General features: G+C 40.1%; 1 protein-coding gene across 1 annotated transcript in view; it reads left to right on the top strand.

The window, feature by feature from the left end:
* Positions 1 to 22,934, top strand: part of stk10 (serine/threonine kinase 10) — a 114,119-nt gene that overhangs the window by 78,086 nt on the left and 13,099 nt on the right. The window contains exons 8-15 of the mRNA XM_085995334.1: positions 3,328 to 3,462; positions 4,608 to 5,282; positions 7,948 to 8,078; positions 8,496 to 8,619; positions 9,649 to 9,828; positions 12,956 to 13,048; positions 17,813 to 17,942; positions 19,593 to 19,717. Of these exons, the coding sequence (XP_085851460.1) occupies positions 3,328 to 3,462; positions 4,608 to 5,282; positions 7,948 to 8,078; positions 8,496 to 8,619; positions 9,649 to 9,828; positions 12,956 to 13,048; positions 17,813 to 17,942; positions 19,593 to 19,717 (1,593 nt within the window). The remainder of the gene's footprint in view (positions 1 to 3,327; positions 3,463 to 4,607; positions 5,283 to 7,947; positions 8,079 to 8,495; positions 8,620 to 9,648; positions 9,829 to 12,955; positions 13,049 to 17,812; positions 17,943 to 19,592; positions 19,718 to 22,934) is intronic.

Below are 22,934 nucleotides of genomic sequence, written 5' to 3'. Positions count from 1 at the left end.
CTTTTGCTAATCTTTTCCTTTTTACATACCTATAGAAACTTTTACAGTCTGTTTTTATGTCTCTTGCTAGTTTACTCTCATTCTATTTTCCTTTCTTTATCAATTTCTTGGTCCTCCTTTGCTGAATTCTAAAATCCTTCCAAACCTCCGGCTTACTATTTTTGGCAGCACTATAAGCCTCTTCCTTTGATCTAATACTACCTTTAACTTCTCTTGTTAGCCACGGTTGGACCACTTTTCCTGTGGGGTTTTTGTGCCTTAAAGGAATGTATATTTGTTGTAAATTATATATTAATTCTTTACATTTTAGCCATTGCTTCTCTACCGTCCTACCTTTTAATGTAGTTTTCCAATCTACCTTGGCCAATTTGCCCCTCTTGCCTATGTAATTTGCTTTGTTTAGATTTAAAACCCTAGTTTCAGATTTAATTGAATCACTTTCAAACTCAATATAAAATTCTATCCTATTATGGTCACTCTTCCCTCCAAGCTCCTTTATTACAAGGTTATTAATTAACCCTTTTTGCACAATACCAGATCTAACATAGCTTGTACCCTAGTTGGTTCCTCAACATACTGATCTAGAAAACTATCTTGCATACATTACATGAATTTGTCCTCCACATTGTTACTGCAAATTTGGTTTGCCCAGTCTAGATGTAGATTAAAGTCCCCCACGATTACTGTATTACCCTTGTTGCGTGCGTCTCTAATTTCCTGATTTATACTCTGCCCTACATTACAACTACTGTTTGGGGGCCTATAAACAACTCTCACCAATGTTTTCTGCCCCTTGCTGTTTCTTAGCTCCACCCAAACTGATTCTACTACTTGATTTTCAGAGCCAAGATCCTTTCTCTCTACTGTTTTTATTTTCTAACAGTCTCACTCGATCACCGTCACATTTATTCTGTTGCACCTTATTCGGACATTCTTATGTAGTTAACTACCAGTCCTGATTCTGCAGAACAATTACGCCATGTAACCTTAAAGGGACACAAAGCTACACTTTAGCAGCAGATTAATGCATTGTATTACATGGTACAATGTTACTGTCCTTTTAATAAAAAAAAAAAGAAAAAGAAAAATGAATCCTCTGGTTTGCCTTAAGCAATGCCATGAGAGATTTGTTTAACATAACTTTAATGTAACTTTCATTTTAACCTTTCACCTACATCACACTTCTCCCACTGAAAGTGAATAATCTGCCAGGAGTCACTCCCCCTTCCCTTCACAATAGTGTATGTTAACACTGATTGAAAGTTCCTGTATTATCCATTTTTGTCAAAGGACAACAGAATTAATTTGTGAAAGAACTGTTTTGTGTGTTTAGGGCAATTAGTCTGCGTAGTTTGTTGGTGTAAACCCGTTTGGGCATTGCAACAATGCAAGCAGGCAGATTAACTACAGCCAAACAGCATTTGTTTGAGATTTGGTACCTCTGGCTTCACCTAGGCTGCATTTTACCCACAGCCAATGTTTTAAACTTGAAAATGAAAGTTGTGAAACAGCTAGCAAGCAAAGCTCTGTGTACCCAATAAAAAATTTTGCATTTTCATGATTTTGAGGATCCAGCTTCAAGATTATACTGTATTAAACCAGTAGCTGCATTGTAATTGCACTATTTGTCACATCTAAATTTAAGAAAGCTTATTTACATATTGCTCAACCTTCTGTTTGTGGCTATTCCAATGTTTTCTGATTTTTGTCGGTTTAAATTCTGTGGTGGGGTGGGTTACTTAAAGAGCATTTATTATTCCATTTTCTAATACAGGTTCTTTATCACAACTTTTTGTACCTGACATTGACAAATGCTGTGAATTTATTTTGAAGTTATTGGCTTGAAATGAATGACAAACTTTCAACAAATGACTAAATAACTTCCAACTGCTCACATTTCTTTGTGTAAGGACAAGGGGTGAAGGAACCTCCCAATCCTCAAACTGTGTGCAAACTACAGTAGAATTGGTTTCACAGGAGTGTTTAGTAACAATGGGGTAAAATTTCTTCACACTGGTAAACCAGGGAAAGGCTTAAAGAATGGCAGTTTCTTGTGTGACATGATGGGGTAATATAGGGCATTCGCTTGCTCACCAAATTCCATTTTTAACTTTGTCAGGTCAACATGGAAGTGTCTGGCATTTTTTTTTTTTTAAACCGTACTGAAGTTTGTCTTATGAGATGGAGTATGTACCAGAGGCTGAGAATATGCATTGCAGTTGTTTGTTTTTTGTATCTTCACACTCTTCCCTTAGAGAATAGTGTGAAGTAGTGGAAGGATTAGCAGGCTGATTAACAGGCCACGACATAAACGCTCCTTCAATGGCCGTAACCATCTTTATATCATCCGATTAAAGTGGTTAGTTCTACACTATGGGAGGGTTTTATGGGCTCCCAAAACCCATATGGTGAAGGTGAGTGGGGCACCTGTACACACTGGACGTGAGTAGCCATTGGATGTCAACCCAGAATTCTGGATCTGTGGTCTCCTCTCGCTGGGACTGTCTGAAGCGGGGTTCATACCCTGCACGTTCTGCCTCAAAGGTGGGAATGTTACCACTAAGCCAAGGGCTCACTCTGCCATCCAGTGCAGTTATTTGGGATGTTGCAACATTATGGGTTCAGAACCTGATAAAACTATTGATGAGATAAAATGTACAATTTAATTTTTTTAAAGAAATATGGGTATAAAGGCAAAATAATTCTTCTTCAAAACAGGGAAAATAGATGTGTTCATCAAAATTGAAACTCCCTCCTGAATAATGTTGGTTACTTTTAATAAATTGAAGTGTGTTGATACTAAATGTCTGTTCCCTCTCTTGTGCCAAGACTATGTATATTACCGTTTAATTGAATGCTCTTTAATGTAGTCTAAAGTACCTCTGTTTTTTTCTGTCTTAACCTTTGATCATGCTAGCAGAGTGTGACTGTGTGTATGTATTGTGTATATGCTTTGTACTGAATTCTCAAAGGTGTTTCACACATGTGTTCTATGAAGCCATTGTACCTTTTTAATAGAAGCACAACTCTTGATTTTGATCCACTTGTATTTTTCAGTGGAAGGAGGTGGATGTTCCTGCAGTAGCCTTTTAACCAGATTTTGAAAATGTTTTTTCCCTCTGTGATACTAGGTGAGGGTGATGGAATAACCTGGTGCTGTTCGTTTTATTATTCTCGCAATCCCCCACAAAGAGCAACTGAGCAGAATGTATATAATCCAGAACTGAGTGAAAATTGCAATCCAGCAGGGTCCAAAATTTCAATAGATGCAGTTGTGCGCAGTAGCAGCTGAATTAGTGTAGTCAATACAATCTCTTGTTTTAACAGCACCCTTTTGTGAGCAGTGTCAGCAGTAATAAGCCACTCAGGGAATTGGTGGCAGAGGCAAAAGCTGAAGTGATGGAGGAAATAGAAGACAATAGAGAGGAAGCAGAAGATGATGACTCATCTGAACCATTATCAGTAAGTGCGAATTGAAATATCATTTACTTTTAGAATTGTGTTTTTAAATTATGGCCAGGCCCAGACTGCAATGTAGACTGAAGTGCCTGTCTGTCGGAATATAAAGCAATGTTTGGAATACATTTGAAAACAGCAGCTTTTATTACTTCAAAACAAAATTAATTTGCTTTGCTTTATATCTTCTAGGGACTCCATTTTAAAATAGTGTTTATGATAATTTGCAAAAGCAAGGAAGTTGTGTTACACCTTTTATAAATCACTGGTTAGGCCTCAGCTGGAGTATTGTGTCCCATTCGACACCACGCTTTAGGAAGAATGTCAAGGCCCTCGAGAAGCTGCAGCGGAGATTTACCAAAATAATATCCGGGATGAAAGAATTCAGTTATGTGGAAAGACTAGAGAAGCGAGAATTGTTTAGAGCAAAGAAGGTTAAGAGGTGTTCATAATTATTAGGGGTTTTGATCGAGTAGATAAGGAGAAACTGTTTCTACTGGCAGGAGGGCAAAGATAATTGGCAAAAGAACCAGAGGGGAGATTATAATTTTTTTTATGCGTGAATTGTTATGATCTGGAATGCACTGCCTGAAAGGGTGGTGGAAGCAGATTCAGTAGTAACTTTCAAAAGGGAATTGGATATATTCTTCAAAAGGAAATAAATTGCAGGGCTAAGGGGAAAGAGCAGGGAGGGGTGGGACTAATTGGATAGCTCTTTCAAAGAGCCAGCACAGGCAAGATAGGCTGAATGGCCTCGCATGCTGTGTCATTCTATAATTTTTATCCTATTTGTCTGCATTGTTATTTTGTACCAAATCAGTTTAGCCAAACAGATGCTTCATATGAGATCTTTAGCTCTATTATTTTCTGTATTATAATAAAAATGAGACTTCTAAAGTACTGCAAGTCCATGTGGAAATGCAGAAATTCTTGTGTTGAAAGGGTTATATTTAGGGTTGTGTTTATGTAATGTGAAGTAGAAAAATGCTGTACATTGTAAATAAAACATGTGGTTTTAACAGAATTTTATTTTCATAGCTTGCAAACAAAATGCAGTAAACCTATTTCCAGACTTTCTGAAACTAAAAGTAGTAATTGGCTGAAATGCAGACTCGTATCCTACCTAATTAAAATGAAGTGTTGTTCTTTAGCCCCTACCAGGTCACGCACGTGGTCCCTCCGAACTGAGCCAAATCAGTCTGGAAGCAGAAAAACTTCCCAAGGTACTTGAGCCTTTAGAAGTCAACAATGCTGGTTCTGAAGTTACGAAAGTTCAAGCTGTTAAGTCCAGTGAAGGACTATTGGATGAGGGCATATGCAGCAGTGACAGTGACAAAGCAGAGAGTGAGAACTCGGTGAAGACAATCAGCTCAGACTCTGGAACTGATGATGGTAAGACCAGCCCATGTGCAAAAGACAAGTCTAAAATGGACTTGCAGACTAATGATGGAAAAACGAAGGAGTGCATAAATGCTTCAGATGAGAACAAAGTATCAGAACAGAATTCCACTGAACAACAGCAACATAGTTTGACAGAGAATTCTGAGTCTGTCCAGTCTACAGACATGCACATTTCTGAGGGCACTGCTGATTCAAAGAATGAAAAAGAATTGCTAACCAGAAATGAAAAGGAAAGTAAATCTGATGAACAAGTCACTCTGGTCCCGGATTCATTAACTCTCAATGGAGCAGTAGATTCTACCAATAGAAAGTCAAAGAGAAATTCTGATTCGGGTAGCATATCTGCATCCGATAGCGTTGACTTGAACATTTCCCTTTCAGGTGATCTCTCTTTAAACAAGGAAAGTGGCTCTCTATCAATACGGGTAAGAAATTTTTGTTCTTGTCAAAATGTTTAGTATTGTTAAGGAAGTCACTATCTTATGGCATTGACACAGAAAAGTGTATGTTAGAAGTCTTCTATTTTTGAAAAGTATTGTTCTTCTATTAGATCAATACCACGCACACACAACTTATATTTGCCATAGATTACTTCTAATAAATGCCATTATTATGGTTATTTTTTTTAAACTCTTCAACAATTACAGCAGATTCCCCTCAAGTGAACCAGACGCAAGAGCTAGGAGTGTAATTCTTGGATTTCTTAACCCAGGATTAATATCTTATTTAACATAACATTGTACATTGGAATTGATAATAGCCTCATTACATCTCCTGTAAACCCAGAAGGCAGAAAGCATCAAATGCTGGAACTTATCCTGCAGCTATATTAACCGATTGAGTTTATTTCCACTCCTCTTTCAGCCTATGAAAGATTTGCATGTAGAGTGCTCAGGGTTAATTTATCCTTTTCCAGTTTTAGGCTTTCTCCAGGTGACCATGAACGGTCAAGCCAAACTTCTGCCAGCTTTTCTTTTAATTTCTTGAAATGGAACAGTTGCTTCGAGTAAAATAGAAGAGTCTTTTCTTGCCCTTAGTAAACAGAATGCAGTCTTGTGGTGTTGCATGTAGAAAACAAGGGCTAGAAATTGGCCTCCTTAGCACCTCCCATTCTCGCCTCTGGGTGGTGATAATGGGGCACAGCAAGATGAACGACTCCCATGAACTTCGGTGAGAGGTTTGCGGCGGCGGTAAGACTTCGCGCCACGATCTCCTTTACCCGGAGATCGTGACGTCACTGCCATGTGTAGCGCCCTGAACCCGAAATTCGGTTCCGCCCCCTGCAGCATCGCCGGGCGATGACACCGACAACTTCGGGAGGCCGGGCACTTCGGGAGCGACAGTTAAAGGGGAGGTTGCTGAGGTAAGTTCCTAAATTTCTGAAATGTATTTGTTCAATTTTTTTTTACTTCTACTGGGCCGCGATTGATCAGCCCGGCACTCTGCTGGAGTACATGGGGCTGATCGAGCCAGAATGCAGCTAACTGGTCCCAATGCAGAGCCTGCAGTGATGGCCCTTCCCTTCAAGGGAGGGAAGGAGCCTCGGAACGCAGCAGCGCTGCATGGCCCACCCCACCTGCGTCCCTTAGCGCTCCAGGAAGGAAGTGGCGCACTAAATCAAGCACTGCATATTTCAATCCAAAAGATTTATTACTTCAAATGTGAAGTCTTACCCAACTGTAAACCCTTTACCCTACCCCAACCTCTTGTTCTTATTTTCCATTCCTCCTTCACTGTTCAATATACTTTTGTCATGTCAGCCGAGGATGGTGACATCGCTCCATTTTAAGTTTTTGACATTGATAAAGCTCCTCAGCATGCCTTCCTCTCAGTCAGTAACTTGCTCATTAGGGCATTGTCCATTGTTGTCTTCAGTACTAATCAGTGTTCATTTTTCAGACTCTGCCTCATTTTGTGGTTGTGTGGGTTTTTGTTTGTTTACAGTAAGCATTGCTGCTTGGCTCTTCCAATTTCTGCCTGTGTTTAGAATCTTTTTCCTAACTCCCTGCAGCACTTTTTTATAAGAAAAAATTCTGCTAAATTTTCTTCCCTCTTCTGTAGGTGTAGGCTCCTTGCTCAGGTTACTTGATTGAAGGACAGGTGCCCTCCAGTTTCTCAACCAAGTGGGTATTGATCATTTTCAAACCCAGACAAAATGTCTGTTAAACCAGCCTGAGTAGCTGCAAAGTAATCAGAAGTGAGCCTTGAGTTATTTTCTCTGTCTCTCTAACCCAGGAGTGCTTATTCCAATTGTGCTCCGATTGCTCCCCCAGCTAATGTCAACTAAGTGAGCACAGACCAGGGATCAAAAGGGCTTTCCTGGGCTTGTACAGCTCAGCTAGTGACCATGTCAACCAGCTGAGCCATCCGAGATGCTTCTTTCTAATGGTTTTAATCATCACAGCAGCAGCTACTTTTACTCTCTTCCACATATTCAGTACTCTTGGGAAGGCACAATTCTAATTTCTAGCCTTGTTGGAGACTCATTAGTTTCAAATTTGTATACTTCACTCGTAATCCAAGTGGTTGGTTGTGGTGTATAAACCATCAGCACATTGCTTAGCTGCAACAGTCAAGATACAGGGCTTCGGCAAAGGGATACAGTAAAAACCTGGTGGCATGTCAATGACCCTGCAGACAGACTGTACTTGGATGCCAAAGTAATATCGCTACACATTTGTTTGAAACACTGCTTTTTGATTAAATGAACAAAGCATGATTATTTTCCCTGTTCTGTAATTTGAGTCAATACTTTTCAGTAAGCAATGTCAACTTGGCAGTAAAATTGAGAATTTTCCACGAATATTAAAATACACAAGACTCCAACTACACTGACTTCTGGTCCTGATGCTCATGCATTTTAAGAGAAATGTACCTCATAACATGAACAACCAGGACTCTTAAGTATTCTGTTTAGGAAATTCTGTCAAACTGGTGAAAAAGCTTGAATAAACCTAATAGCCAGCAAGTGCTATAAAAATAGATCTTTCATGTTTACTAACTAGAGAATGCAATTACCTGTAACTAGTCAAGTGTGATTCGCTTTGTTCAATTTAAAATTAATAGGTATTGTTGTGGTGTTCTGTGTAGGGTAACCAAGCATACAACAAAACTCTGAAACGAACTAGAAAATTTGTTGTCGATGGAGTGGAAGTGAGTGTCACTACTTCAAAGATTATTGGTGAGGATGAGAAGAAAGCTGAGGAAATGCGATTCCTAAGGCATGTGAATTTTTTTTTTTATCTATATAGCTTTGAATCTATTGAACAAATAGCTTCTATTAATTTCACAATCTACTCTGATCATTTTATTTCACCTTACAGGCTTTGCTTTTGAACGGCTTGAGCAAATTTCTAAGTTTTCATAATATAATGGAAGCTGTAGAAACTACCGTAGGTCATGGGCACAATATTTGCAAGATCAAGCTGATTGGAAAAAATTGTAGAGAGTTAACTTTGTACCTGGTTATTTTTGTGAAGTTTTGTAAAAATAAAAATTAAGCTATGGTTTTATTTTTGTGACAAAGGACAGCTATGGAATTCGGGAAAGTAAGGCTCATGCAGAAATTGCCTGATCTATAGTACATCACGTAAAAGCTCTGCATGATCTTTTAATTTTTTTTTTGTTTAAATCAACAGGCGGCAGGAGCTGCGAGAGTTGCGGTTGCTTCAGAAGGAGGAACACCGGGCTCGAACTCAACTCAATTTCAAACTACAACAGCAATTGGAACAAATGATTCGCCGTTTTGAGCAAGAGATGAATGTATGATTTGTTGTACTGTCACATTTTCTTTTTAAACACTTGGTATTTGTAATTTCTGAGATGAGGCTCAAAATTGTGTCACTCTTGGGTAATTGTCTTTGTGGATAAAAACAACTGTCCGAGAGTGTGCTAACTACCTGATTATGGCGATCATATTCATGATCTGCCCAAGGGTTGCATGTGCATATCTGGAAGCCCACATTTCAGCTCACAGCGCCCCTACGGATACTTTTCAGTACAAGTTGGGAGTGTGCGGGAAGCAGTGTACTGCTGGCAGTTGGATTTTTGGGACCGAACACCACACTTTTAGGCATGGGTCTATGAAAAGAAAGACTTGCATTTATACAGCGCCTTTCATGACCACCAGACATCCAAAAGGGCTTTACAGCCAGTGAAGTACTTTTTGACGTGTAGTCGCTGTTGTAATGTATGAAATGCGGCAGCCAGCTCCCACAAACAGCAATGTGATAATGACCAGATAATCTGTTTTAGTGATGTTGATTGAGGGATAAATATTGGCCAGGACACTAGGGATAACTCCCCTGCTCTTCTTTGAAATAGTGCCATGGGATCTTTTACGTCCACCTGAGAGAGCAGACGGGGCCTTGGTTTAACGTCTCATCTGAAAGACGGCACCTCTGACAGTGCAGCACTCCCTCAGTACTGCACTGGAGTGTCAGCCTAGATTTTTGTGCTCAAGTCTCTGGAGTGGGACTTGAACCCACACCTTCGGACTCGGAGGCGAATATGCTACCCACTGAGCCACGGCTGACAAAGATGATTAGGATTCCAGTCCTGTCGCAGTATAGTTTTTTTAAATCACTTTTCTAAACAGGGCATTTAGGAGAAATAGTTGAGGGTTAGGTCCACTGTACAGCGTTGTTCTAGTATATTCTTTATGAAAACCTTTTCAGAAATGATTTGGGAAATAGATATTTGATAAGCTTTCTTTTTATAGAATTGGCTTTTTTTCAGTAGTTCATTTCTAATGACGAATGCAGTGTGAACAGTTACTATTTTTGTCTGCAGGCAAAGAAAAAGTTCTTTGACACAGAGTTGGAGAATCTGGAAAGACAGCAGAAGCAGCTGATTGAGAAAATGGAACAGGAACACACAAACCGTCTACGCGATGAGGCCAAACGAATCAAAGCTGAGCAAGAAAGGGAATATGTCAAATTCATCGATCAGTTGAAAGCTAAGAAGAAAGAGGTAAAATTAATAAAATATGATAAAGTACATTATCAAGTTGAAAGCTTTCCAGCAAACTTGCACGGAAATTTTGTTAAAGCTTGAAATACATTCAAAACAAGCTACATTTTCAACCTGTGTGACTGAGATGACTATTGATAGCAATTTTTTGGATCCTATTATTTAGAATGGGACCTCTAATCTGTCCATGATCTCTGAAGCTCCCGTTTCTTGTACTTCTTTAGTTTTTTGATGAACATAATAACGCCTGCAAGTTACTTGAAGTCCAAGTGCAGGTAGCATACATATCCCGTGAGCACTGGACTTTGGGTTTAAATTCTTGCTTGTATGGTTTAAAAATTTAATGAACCATGTACTAAAACTGCTCTTTGCTAGATAACTTATTCATCTTTGGTTACTTTGTTTCTGATACTTTGCTGATTTCATTCTGTTCTAACCTCCTTTCAGTTTAAAACACACAAAATGTTATCGTGCACAGGATGTGAGGTTTCCTGTCAAAAGATTTTAATGTGTACATGGTCATGCACATTTGATCTTTGTACCTGAAGAATGTTGTAACTTCCTTTTTACATTGTGATTGAAATACTTGGTTTGATGATACTCTAGAACTGTTGCATTGGTACTGTTTTCCAATACAAATCACATACACATCTTAACTTTTTTTTTTTAGAGACTACAGTTGGTGTTTTGTAATCTGTTTGCAATTCTTGTATTTTTCTCTTCACTAGGTGCCCTGTACCAAAGGCATGAGTGGACTGACTATTTGTCCTGTACCTCTGGCAGTGCCCCTCAAAAACTGGGCTAATTTAATGTGTGCAAGAGCAGCCAGGGGGGTGGGATACTCCTTCTGATCTTCCATCCTTCCCCAGAGTACCTGACCACCACTTGTATCATAGCATGACTGACATGAAGGGAGGGGGACATCAGTGTGAAGGATAGCAAGCATAACACCCTCCCACAAGTGTGTTACACAAGTAACTAACTGTATTTAGATTTTGTCTAATTTGGAATTCTTCAGGAGATATGCAAGTTAATTATTTTAATCACTTAATAATGTGGTCATTGTAACTATACTGATCAAATATTTAGATGCTTGATTCCATGTTAGCAAAAGTTTCATCTCCAACAATGGCTCCCCCGAAAGTGTGTAGGATTCTTCAGGATTCTCATGAAATAGGGAGCGCTGGCAATACAGTGCTATAGAACCATTCACGGGGACACACAAGAAATTTCCCATATGGCCAGTCATCCCTGGTCTGTAGCTCTAGTGCTACAATACTAAACAACTATGCTGGGAACTCCAGTTGAAGTCCTAGTTGTTACTGGAGATGCAAGATGTTTTTAATATCTCCAGTTGGTAAATATATGGCATACCTTGCTGTAGTGTGGCACCCCATTCAGGCAGAGGCAACGGTAAGTGTGGTATACCATGCAAAAGTATACCGCCTGAGACAATTTAGTATTATCATCTGCAGAGAAGTCAGCCTGGGGTATGGTAGAAATGTGGGAACCTCTTTGCATGCAAAATAACTAATCCATTTATTAAGATTGCAGCTTTCTTCCAAGTCATACACAAATCTTAGCCATATCCTACTTCTGAAGAAACAGCTAGGAATAGAATTACACAGAATCTACAGCACAGAAACAGGCCATTCGGCCCAATTGGTCTATGCAGATGTTTATACTCGACACAAGCCTACTCCCACTGTAATTACTTCTTCCCACCCTGCCCCATATCGCTCTATTATCTCTCTTGTGTGCATCAAGCCTTCCCATAAATGTGCCAATGCTATCCGCTTCAGCCTCTCCATGTTGCAGCATGTTCCACATTCTCACAATAAATTCTTGTAGCAGAGGAGGTTCTCTCACCTGAGGAGGCTCCTTTAACCCCTTTTGTGCCTCTGGACAGGATACAAGTAAAGGCTGGTTTCTTCTGTGATTCATCGCTCGCACACTTGCCTCCAACTTTTCTCCTCTCTATCAATAAAACTTTGACCATCGCTGCCTGTGACCTTTCCACTTAGTCCTCGTAAGCTGCAAATATGCTGTCCTAGACATTCTTCCTCCTCCCTCCCTCCTTGTTGTGTTGAAGTCAAGACTCGTCACACTGTCTCCTGCTTCATTCTTTCCAAGGACTTCAAAAACTGTAGAATTCCTTGCCTCCCTTGGTCTGTCCTTCTTCTGACAACTTAGTTTTTTTTTAAACCCATATTGGTAATCCTACCCGATTTATCTCATCTTCTCTTCTACTCTTGCCAACCTCTTCTGCTCTCCAACCATGATGCACTATGGGCTTTGGCTCTTTGCCTAGGTTTCTGATTGTTTTTTAAGTGTCCATATGATTACTGTTCCAGTATCAATGGAACACTTCCAAAAAAATGATGGAAGTTTTTTCTACCTTTACTAGTATTCAGATTTGGCTGAAAAGTGTTATTAAACATTTTTTTTTAATACATTTGCAACTGAACACACTGAAGAAAACTGTCAATTATGAAGTATATTTTGTAAGAGAACCTTGGGGTGGTTAAATGCTTCCACTTTAGGAGGACGCCAAGTATTTTTTTGAAGCACGGCTTCTCTACGGGACCCACACCTCCAACAAAAACCAAAAAAAACACACTTACTGTATCTTTATGTATATTGCCATGGGTTTCATTTTACTGCCACTTTTGCATCACTCAAATTCAGGTTTGATCCGACTCCAGAACACAGCTGTGTAAGTGCTCCTCGGGGGAGGGTGTATTGCACTGTTCCAACTTTGCACCATGTGGAGTAGAACTCTACTGAGTGGTCAAACCAGGTTTAGAAAATCCTCAATGGTCTTCCTGGGTCCTTATTGAACTTATCTTTCTGACTACGAGAGTGCAATTCCAGCCAAGCAGTGTAATTCAGGCATCGGCTGCGGATTGGTCCTGAAGTACAATGGAACGTCGTCTATAAAGAAATTGAAAATCAAAAATACATTTTGTAGTTTATTTTACTTAGCCATGACTAAATGGCATAAAATAAGTTACACTTCTGCTTCATACATAGCTTAAGCACTCTTGTTCTTGATCCTGAAATCTCTGCATTTGATGCAGATTATTAGATTAACTGTTAAAATATGTACTTTTTTGTTGTACATTAGGTAAAGAGTGAGGTTGAAAAACTTCCCAGAAACCAACGCAGAGACAGCATGAAACAAAAAATGGGAGAATTTGCACAGAAGAAACAGACACAGGTAGCAGCAGTGAATAAAAATAATGGATTAGAACGGGCCTAAAATTGAATAAGTAAGCTGCTTCCAGCTATTCTTGAGTTGAACTGGCCAAAACCCATTGGACCCTTCTTCATCTCTCCATCCCAACCACTGCTTAAAACTCTTCATTTGCTTTCCTTTATACCATTTATAAACAAAAAATTACATCTGGCGACTAACTCGGGCACACATCTAACCGCACACTACAGACTTGGATATCCTTTCCTAACTCAAATCCTTCTTTACCCCAAAAAATAATTGTTCAATTTTTCCAGCAAGTTTGTGAAAATGGATCTCCCTTGATGTTTCAAATGCCCTAGTTTTATGTGAAGGAGCCAGAATTACCTTTTTTATAGGTTGACTTTGGTTCTTACCCAGCTCTCGCTGCTGAAGTTTGGATAGGCTTGAATTTGGGATTCTGGTCTTGGTCCAGTGAAATTTCTTATGAAGAAATCTGCCTCTTCGGTCACGTGGAAGACCTGGACTCGAGTGCAATAAAAGGTAGATTAGAGGCAGTCCCAATGAGACCACTGGAATTTTGGATTCTTGGCTTGGAGACCCAGATTTGAATTGTGCTCTTCATAACCTCCTTGCTCATGTTTTTCCTGTGGTGTATGTGGACTGTTGGGTTCACAGTAATGGTGGCACCTGTGGGCAGGGTGCTTTAACTGTTGACTACCATACCAACTTTACAACTGATAACATAGCTGGTTTTGGACAAACTCCTGTGGAAGTCAGTATTTGGGATCATGTATTGATGTGTACTTGAATGTTTAATTGCATTTGGGGAACTGATATATTTCAGATATTGGGTTGGTAAATTATGGACAGAAATCTGATCTTTTCTGTAATATTTTATAATTTTTGGAAGAGCCATTATCAAGAGTTGCCACTTTTCCACTAAGTAAACTCCAAAATTATACATCCTCTCTGTTGCTGAAAAAGAGCTTTAACTTGTTCCTATTTAAGGGGTGTTTGGATATGGTAGTATAGTGGTTCTGATACTGGAATAGCAACTCCAGACTCAAGTTCAGTTCCCACCATGGTAAGTTGTGAAGTTAAATACAAGAAATCTGATCATTAATGGGCTGGCATCTGAAAAAATGACTGAAAACTGCCAGTTTGTCAACTCAGCTGATGCACTAATGCCTATGAAAGAAGGGAGCCCGTCACCCCAATCCAGTGTGGTATACACATGACTCCAGTCCCATATTATGTGCTTGACTCTAACTGCCCTCTGAAGTGGTGAGTTGTAAAAACAATGACTAGAAAGCAGCCAAGCAGCATTGTCCACATCCCAAGAGCAAATAAAAACATGGTTTGTTTCGATACTCATAAAATATTCATGATTTTTTGCATTTTTTTTTACTTTCTATCCATTAAACTTTGAAAGCAATTTCAGCTACCTTATGAGAAACTATTTTATTTGATTTTAAAGCTGAACTAAAATATTTCTCCCAACAGGTTTCTGCAGCAGCTTCCAGCAGAAATGGCGTGTGAGCCAGCTTTGCTTTCCACAGGCATAGTTCATCTTGGATCTGTTGTCTTAAGATAATGAACATAAGCTGTTTTTGCTAGTTGAAGTGCATTTTCTTACATGTATTGTCACGTGCTTGAAGCCCAGCTTCATGGTCCACAGTCTGTGCTGTCAAATCTCGTTGCCTCTTCATCTACAGCTTTCACTTTTATCTTCTTGACCAGGCTTTCAAGGTTTCCATAACTGTTCAGAACTTTTTCTATGTTATTTTCTGAATATGTGGTTACGGTTCATGATGTCTATGCATAATAGGAATGCACCCTTCTGAATCTCTTTCAGGTTTATCATACATTTATTATTAGATACCTGACACACAGGTGGACACTGCTCTTTTTATCTTTGGTGTGCTAATTGGAGCTCTATCTTTCTGACAGTAAATTTTATTCCTGGGTGACGATGCTGATGCAATAACTAAAGTTTTCACACATTTCTGTGCTTCTGTTGAATTTTTAACCAAAATTTTCTTTTCAAAATTAACTACAATTTTGAATGTAGAGGCACAAAGTTTATTTTTGCTGGGGCTTCAGTTTAACCCTTGAAACTAAATGGCAAATGATAAACTTACTGATCTCAAGTTTTCTCAAAGGTGTGCACATTCATTTTGTGAACAGTGTGCTTTGCCACTTTAGCTGAATGTCTTCGTCAGAGGTCTTCAGGGGAACAGATTGTTTTGAAAAGTGCCAATTGTTAATTCCTTCATATTAATACCAGAATCATTTACCAGGATTAACCAAAAAATCAACACTGGAGAGTTAGTTACAAAAAGGCTATTTTCTCTGCCACATTGTCTGGAATATTAGGCTAGAATTTCCTGGAACTTATTGGCGTTATCTACAGCGCAAGAGCAGAGTTGTGCCGTTTTTACTGAGGAAATTCGCACGTAACTGATTTACGATGGGTTAACACCGACACGTCGCTAGCTGTGAACTTCCTGGATCATTTGTGCTGCTTCCGAGATAGGTCTGCTGAAACTCTCTGCCAATCATTTATATAGCTCCGCCCCCCCACGCAAAAGACTAGCTCACATGAGTTAACTGTATATACACCAGTAATGCGCTGGTGCAGATTTACCCCTCAATTTAGGTGCAGTGGGATCCGAAGTCAGCACCTATCAGCAGAACTGGAGAAATAACTGTATTTCTTAGATCTGATACTTAATTTTTTTTAGGAAAGACACTTTTATAATTGACGCTTATTCAAAAATACCATTTTTATTTCCGTCTATAAAAAGAATTTTAACTGTTAAATAGAAATTGCAGTGTAAATCCATATGGGAAAAAATACTGGTCCAGTTCAGCGATACAATTATAAAGGTGGTTGTATGAAACCATACGATCCAGTTATAGCTACTATTCAAATCTAGTTTTCTAAAAATTCACATTTGGGGTTCCTAAATAGTTGCACTTATTAAGAATTAACATAGTGAAGAACAAAGTTTAATTTATTAGCAAGATTGATTATTTAAAGAAATAAACAATGAAGTAAAATTGTTAGCATACAGATATATAAATTTGATCAATTGTATTAGAAAATGACTCAAACAACCATTCATTTAAGCCTCTGTCCAGCCATCTAGAATATAGAATGAGGGCAAGATGATATTGCTGAATTTGTGCATGTTTTCCGCCAGTTTTTACATTCCAGCGTAAGCAAATGAGCTCCGCAGGAAATTTCGGCACAAGTTCCTGAAAAATTGGTGCAGAAACCGGCGTAAATTTTGGTATAATTTCTGCATTAATGCAATCCAGGAAGATCCGAGCCAGTTATCCCTTGAATATTTCATTACCTATTATTAGCAAATGTGGGACAGACTTTGCTATGTATTACCACGTAATTATGATCTCACTGAAGCCTTGCCATGTGTTTGCATCTGTCTGTGTGGCAATGTTGTTTACATGTTGGCTAGCATTTGATATATTTGCAAATTTAGTGTCTTTAAAATCATATATAAGAACATAACATATGGAGCGAGAGCTGTCCATTTGGCTCATCAAACCCGTTCCCTCTGCTGACCATGTACTATTTGTCCTCTTGTGGACTCTATCCAGCACACCCTTGATGGAGGGAGCCAACCTCGGGTAAACCTCCAAGATATTAGACTCTCCAAACTCCAAGGGTTAACAAACAGAATACTTGGAGCAGTTGCTTTTGGCAAGTGCCATCAGTGCATGAATTATCATGTTCTTTGCAGTATTTGATCTATTTCCTCAACCTTGCTCTTCAATCCCATTCTTAAACTCACTTGCCCAGAATTTCTTAAGAGTTGACAATACTTCACATTTATTTTAAAGACTTGAATCATGTTCAGTCATTTTCCAGTTAAGGCTCCAATTTAATTTTTGACATGCCAAGGTCCTAGTAACCTCTGCTGTAAATAAATTTATATTCACTGAAGCAACATTCCTTCCTATCATACATCAGTAAAGTTTATTCAGCAGCAGTTGTATATGAATTCTTTAACATTCAAGGAATTTGTTTTCTCTTGAATATTGAGTTTTATTTAGTCAATATTGTTGTAATGAAGTCTTTATCTTTCATGGTTTGGGAATGCAAGTTCAGCTTTCGAACTCTTGCTGTGGCCTATTTCTGTTTTCCCCTCTACTGACTAATATTTATATCCGAACATTTCAGTCAAAACATTGCCTTTTGAACTTTGTGCAAGAAAACAAAAAACTTGTGACTTTGTTGCATTATTATTAATATGGCACTAGTTAATCACTATTTCAAATAATTAGCTTGGATTTAATTTAATGTGCACAAATTCCATTAGTTAAATAATCTATACAATTCTTGGGAAAGGATGATGTTCAAACCAAAGCTTTGGGTCTTCAGGGCAACTGATGTCTGATTTTTTTTCTTGAATCCCCTTATGACCTTAAATATCTCTCCTACTCATTCAACGTGACCGTTCAAGTCATTTTGCTAGCAGCTGCCATTTCCAAATTTGACTGCAATGTAATGCTGATCTGTCATTGTAAAGATACTGCGTTGACAGGTGACTCATGGCATAGTAAACATGTATTTTCTTGATGTAGAAGAATTAAAACTGTTAGAAATTTCAAATGGTGCATAGCCAATTACACGGAAACAAAATTGGCTTAATCAGCGTGGTGCGATAAAGGCATCTTAATGAAGTTACCAGTGGCTCATTAAGGTGGTAGCCTGAAACTCATATTTAAATCTACTAAAACATTTGTGTAACTGTCTAGGAGCAGGAGTTTCAATCAAAACAACACCAAGAGCTGGATATGGCACTGAAAAAAATAATTGCACAGAATAAGAAGGAAATTTCTGACCAGGAAAGGGTATGTCTTACAAAGAAACAGCAGCTACTGAGAGGTAAGAGGCTTTTGTGGAGTCATGATTTGTTAAATATATAGTACTGTAGTAGCATAAATGAACTGCTTTTTCTTGGTTTGTAATGTACATTAACGAAAGTAGTATCATTGGAGAATGAATTACTTCAGATTTACTAAATATAGATATACACATTTTAAATCTTCACATTGGGCAAAATGTACATGCAAAAGTTAGGATTGCTGGAATGATTTAAAATTCCACTGAGTCTACAGGGCTTTACATTAAAAATATAATTCCAGCTGCCCCAATGACTCCAATTAAGTTATCAAATGAGTGGTTAAGCCATACAGACCAGAAACATCTCCAGTTCAATCCCTGGTGCCTCACTATTTCAACTGAGCCAGGGTGAGACCAGAGGCTCTACAATTGGCTTCAGTGTTTAGGTTTTGGCTGCGATGCCCCCTGCTGGTAAATAGATTATCAACACTTATGGTACTGGAGAACTAACTGAGGTTGTGAATTCATATCCCACCAATGATTGTGAAATTGAATTCAAGAAATCTAGGTTATCACCAGAAAAATTACCATGAAAACTGCCGGATTATTGGAAAAACTTCAGGGAAGCAAAACTGCCCTTCAGTCAGGCCTACACACAACTCCAGTCCCACATTATAGGCCCAAGTTTAATCCCTTCCACCTGTGAGAATGGAACGTGCGCGGTCTTAAAATATGGTAGCATGGTACTCGTCTAGGCCATGCTGCACTCACACCACACCCCGTTTAACAGCTGCATTTTGGGCAGCGTGCGAGGCTCTCGCCCCAGGCGGGCAAGTGATTCATTGACGTGCACAAGTCAGGTACTGATGACGTTATTCAGACCCCCACTTTATTTTAACCTTGGTCTGCATGACTTGTGCAAATGCCAATTGCGCCAGGGTAAGCTGGCATGATGAGGCTTCAGGGTCAGAAAATTATATTTTGACTGTTTCCTTATGGGCCACCTCCAGGCCCCACAATATGTCCTTGGGCTTTCTCCCTTCCTGATTCTGATCATGTCCATGCCCCCTACCCTCCACTCATCAAACTGCCAGGAACATTCCTGTGGCTCCCTGGAGGGAGCTTCCTGTCGTGCTCACCCCACTCCTGTGACATTCCCACTGGGAGTCAGGTTCGCACTATGTTAGTGAGGAGTTAAAATAGCCCGAGTATCACTGGCGAGTCTGGGCAAGCCTGCCGTTTGCCTCACTGGCCACACGCTTGCCTTCGCCCCCCCAATCCCCAGGTTAAAATCGAGGCTTTTAATTACGCCATCCAAAATGGATTAGCAAGCCAGAGCATCTAGGGATGAGCAATGAATGCCGCCTAGCCAGTGCATCCCACATCCTAAAACAAATTTTAGAAAACATGCTTGTTGTCCATGCTGTCGCATGAATAAAAACCAGTTGAGAGGTGTACTGGAAGTCCTTCACTGCCTGTGGAACTGAGTCAATGCTTAGAAGAGGGGGAGAAAATGGCAAAGGGGGGAATAAACCAGCATATATATATGTTTTTATACCATCTTCATTGCTTTAGAACTAGTATATAACGGGTTACTGATCTCAGTATGATAGAAATGTATGCTACCAGGTTGCCCTCATTTAGTTCAGATTGTATAACTAACACTTCCTGAACCACCACCTGTCACTGCAGATAGGGAGGCTGCCATCTGGGAGCAGGAAGAGCACCATCTTCAGGAGAAACATCAGTTCCTCAAGCAGCAGTTGAAGGATCAATACTTTCTGCAAAGGCATCAGTTGCTGAAGAAGCATGAGAAGGTAAAAAAAAAATCTGGTTCAATGTAGAAAAACCAAAATATCAATATGACCCATAAGGATTGGATAATTTTTGTTTGTCTACAAAGATGGAGCAGTTTTAATCTCGAGGATCAATGAATTTCACTAATGTTCAGCCAGTTTAGGGAAGGGTTTTGTATCTTCTACACTTTACTTTTTGAATATCAACAATAATGTTAAACGTTGCAAAAAAGGAACCGGTGCTAAAGGAACTCCACAGCTATTCTTATGCAAGTTAAATAATTGCAGTATTTTAAAAAGAAACAAAGCTAATAATAGAGCAAGTAAATATACGATGAATTCCAATTTGGGCAGTTCATTGTTTGAATTTTAAAGTTGTTTGGTAGGACACAGTCCTACTAGATCAGTGGAAGCTGACTCATTTCCTTTTTCTCAACTAAACCTGCTGAGATAGATGGGAAAATACTTCAATCAGCGCCAGAGTTGAAAAGACTATGGCCTAGAAATTCAGTACAGCCACGTTTGGGGCGCTACAGCCGGGCGTTCGCTAAATTTAGCGCCTAGCGCCACCTTCACCAATATTCAGTTGCATCGCCCCAAGAGGTTGCTGCTGCGCTAAAGCAGGCGATGCACGACTATCATAAGGCGCTAAGCCGGCGTGCCGAGGCGCTAACACCGAGGGCGGGCGCAGCGCAGGTGCGGGGAGTTTCTGAATGAAGGCAGACACGCTGGCGCCAGTCAGCTCTTAAAGGGGGAGGGTCGACTTGTTTGGCTGCCATGCCCTGCACACTGCAGCCCTGAAGCAAGGCCTGACCATTGCTGGTTCATCAGTTCTACGCCCTGGACCATGGGGAAGCCTGCTATTCTTCCAAATCCCATTGCACGCTCTTGCTGCTTGTCCAGGGTCATGGGGAAGGAGATGTACTGACGTCTCCTTCTGAAAAGGGCATTGTTCACCTGGCGGATGCAGCAATGTACCGCGAACTGGGAGATGTTGGCAATATCCCCAGTAGCGGATTGGAAGGAGCCGGTGGCATAGAAGTTGAGAGCCACCATCGCCTTCACCGCCACCGACAGAGACGTCCTGCTCCTCAGCTGTGGCTGCAGATCTCTGCGAAGCAGGTGGCAGATCTCAGTGACCACCTCCCTTCTGAATCGCAGCCTCCGAACACACTGCTCCTCAGACATGTTCAGATATGAGAACTGCTGGCGGTATAGCCTGGGTGGGTAAGGTCTCCTGTGCCGACGCCTGTTGGCCCTTCTCCATCTGGCCATGACTGGCACTCTCTCACGGCGTCTCTGATCCCTTTAAATGCAATGCAGAAAGCCAACGCTTCCACCCATTGCAGCCCCCATTATATGTGGCGACTCAAGGCTATGGCACTGAAAGTGAAATCCAAGTGCAAAGCTCTGGCCTGAAGCCAGAAGTACCTGTGCAAGCGCTGAGTCAAAGCAGAAAGCTCTCTGCCTTAGTCTCTCTCCAAATATCCGTCTGTCACACAGAAGGATTGGCATAAAATGGCTGCCACTTATAATGCAGGAGGAGTCCCCTTTAAATAGCGCCCCCCGCGCCCTGCAGCGACTGGGAACCGTTCCCCTTTACCAGTCGCTGGGGGTGCCAGGCGCACAGAAGGGCGGCGCCACTGAAGTTCCAGTTCGGGGCGCACCAAGGGCGTTGCACCATGAAATGACATCAGGATCTGCGCGCGCAGCTGAGCGGGCGCTGCGGTTTAGCACCGCCGCTAAATCTTGAGTGAAGTTCGCGAGAGGCGCAGATCGCACCGCGCCCGGGCGCTAGCCGCTTAGCACCCCACTTCTCCTCCTAAGGCGCTAGCGGCTGGCGCTAACAACTGAATTTCTAGGCCTATGCATTTAAATCCTGTCAACTCAAATTAGCATTTTAAATTCCTGTTTGCTCCATGTGTGCTGTGTAGAAATGGATATTTACAGTACAATTAACCTGTGAATTATGGCAGAATTTTTACATGAAAACAGGAATTCTAGCTGAATCATTTTGTTCAGAGATCTCTGATCACAAAGTAGCAATTTTTCTGTAATTATTTCCCATAATATTTAACAGCAGAAATTTGTAGAAAGTTTTGCCAGGTGCCGTGAGAAAACACTTTCTACAGATTAAAAGAAATGAAGCATTAAAAATACCCCATTTCTATTACTTGGGAGAACAGCTATTGGTTTAGTCATTACATTTTTGAATTGCTTTATCTTATTTTGACAAATGATCCTGTTGCAGTGTTGAGTTGAGTCCGTCAATCCATTTTCAATAGACATAATCTCTCTGTAGTACTAGATGAGACCTTTGTTTTATATAACTGTTTAGTAAGGTAATACTTAAATGCCTCTACATTTCCAAATTCTACACAATCAATGTTAGAAATGAATAGATTGTTCTTGCTGTTATATAGGATTTTATTTTTAAATATAAGGATAGAATATGTAATTTAAATCAAACATGGACTTTAAATATATGAATTAGTACACTTTCTACAAAACTTGTATTATTGGACAAGAGCTTTTACTTGATAAATGATGGGAAGAACTGGTTGTATCCTTCCACTTATTTATCTGCCCCAGACTCTGGCTTAGAGGACAGATGAGTGAACACAATCATAACCACAACCTTCATCATCACTGCATTCTGGCCAACTTGCTGGAGCACAGATTGGATGAAACCCCTGCTGTGTCACAACAATGTACATTTTAAACTTGCTAAAGCTTCCCTGGTTGCATGGATAAATGTTCTGCCTGAGCCTTACAGACTAAAAGATCTTAGACATTTGCTGACACAGCATAAACTAATCAAGGAGCTCCAAATGACCTTAATGTCCTGAGGTCTGGAAGAGGAAAAAATTATCCAGCTCCATGTAGCTAGATAATGACGCCTGCTAGAAAGTACACATTTGGACATCCAGTGAGGACATGATTGATCTCGGCTATGATGCCCTTTTAGATTGAAAAATTTGCTGGCCCTCCGTGTTCAAATTGACTGGTGAAGAGGGGCCACTCGGATGAGTTGGTGGAAAGCTATTGGTACTAAGTAGTGCCTTAGGATGGGTATAGCACCCAGAGGAGAAACGGGAGAATATGCAGCAGGTAATGCAGGACAGGAAAGCTCATTCAAGAATATTGAGGTAACCTAGGTCATCTTTAGTTATACAATCGATGGTATATTCAGCTTTCTGCAGTGGAGTTTGGCAATATTGCATTTCAAGTACATACT

This window comes from Somniosus microcephalus, chromosome 8, assembly GCF_052327205.1.
Source record: "Somniosus microcephalus isolate GS21.2 chromosome 8, FLI_Smic_1.0, whole genome shotgun sequence".
NCBI lineage: Eukaryota > Metazoa > Chordata > Chondrichthyes > Squaliformes > Somniosidae > Somniosus > Somniosus microcephalus.
Note: the sequence above shows the minus strand (reverse complement) of the source record. Positions and strands in the feature narration are given on the sequence as shown.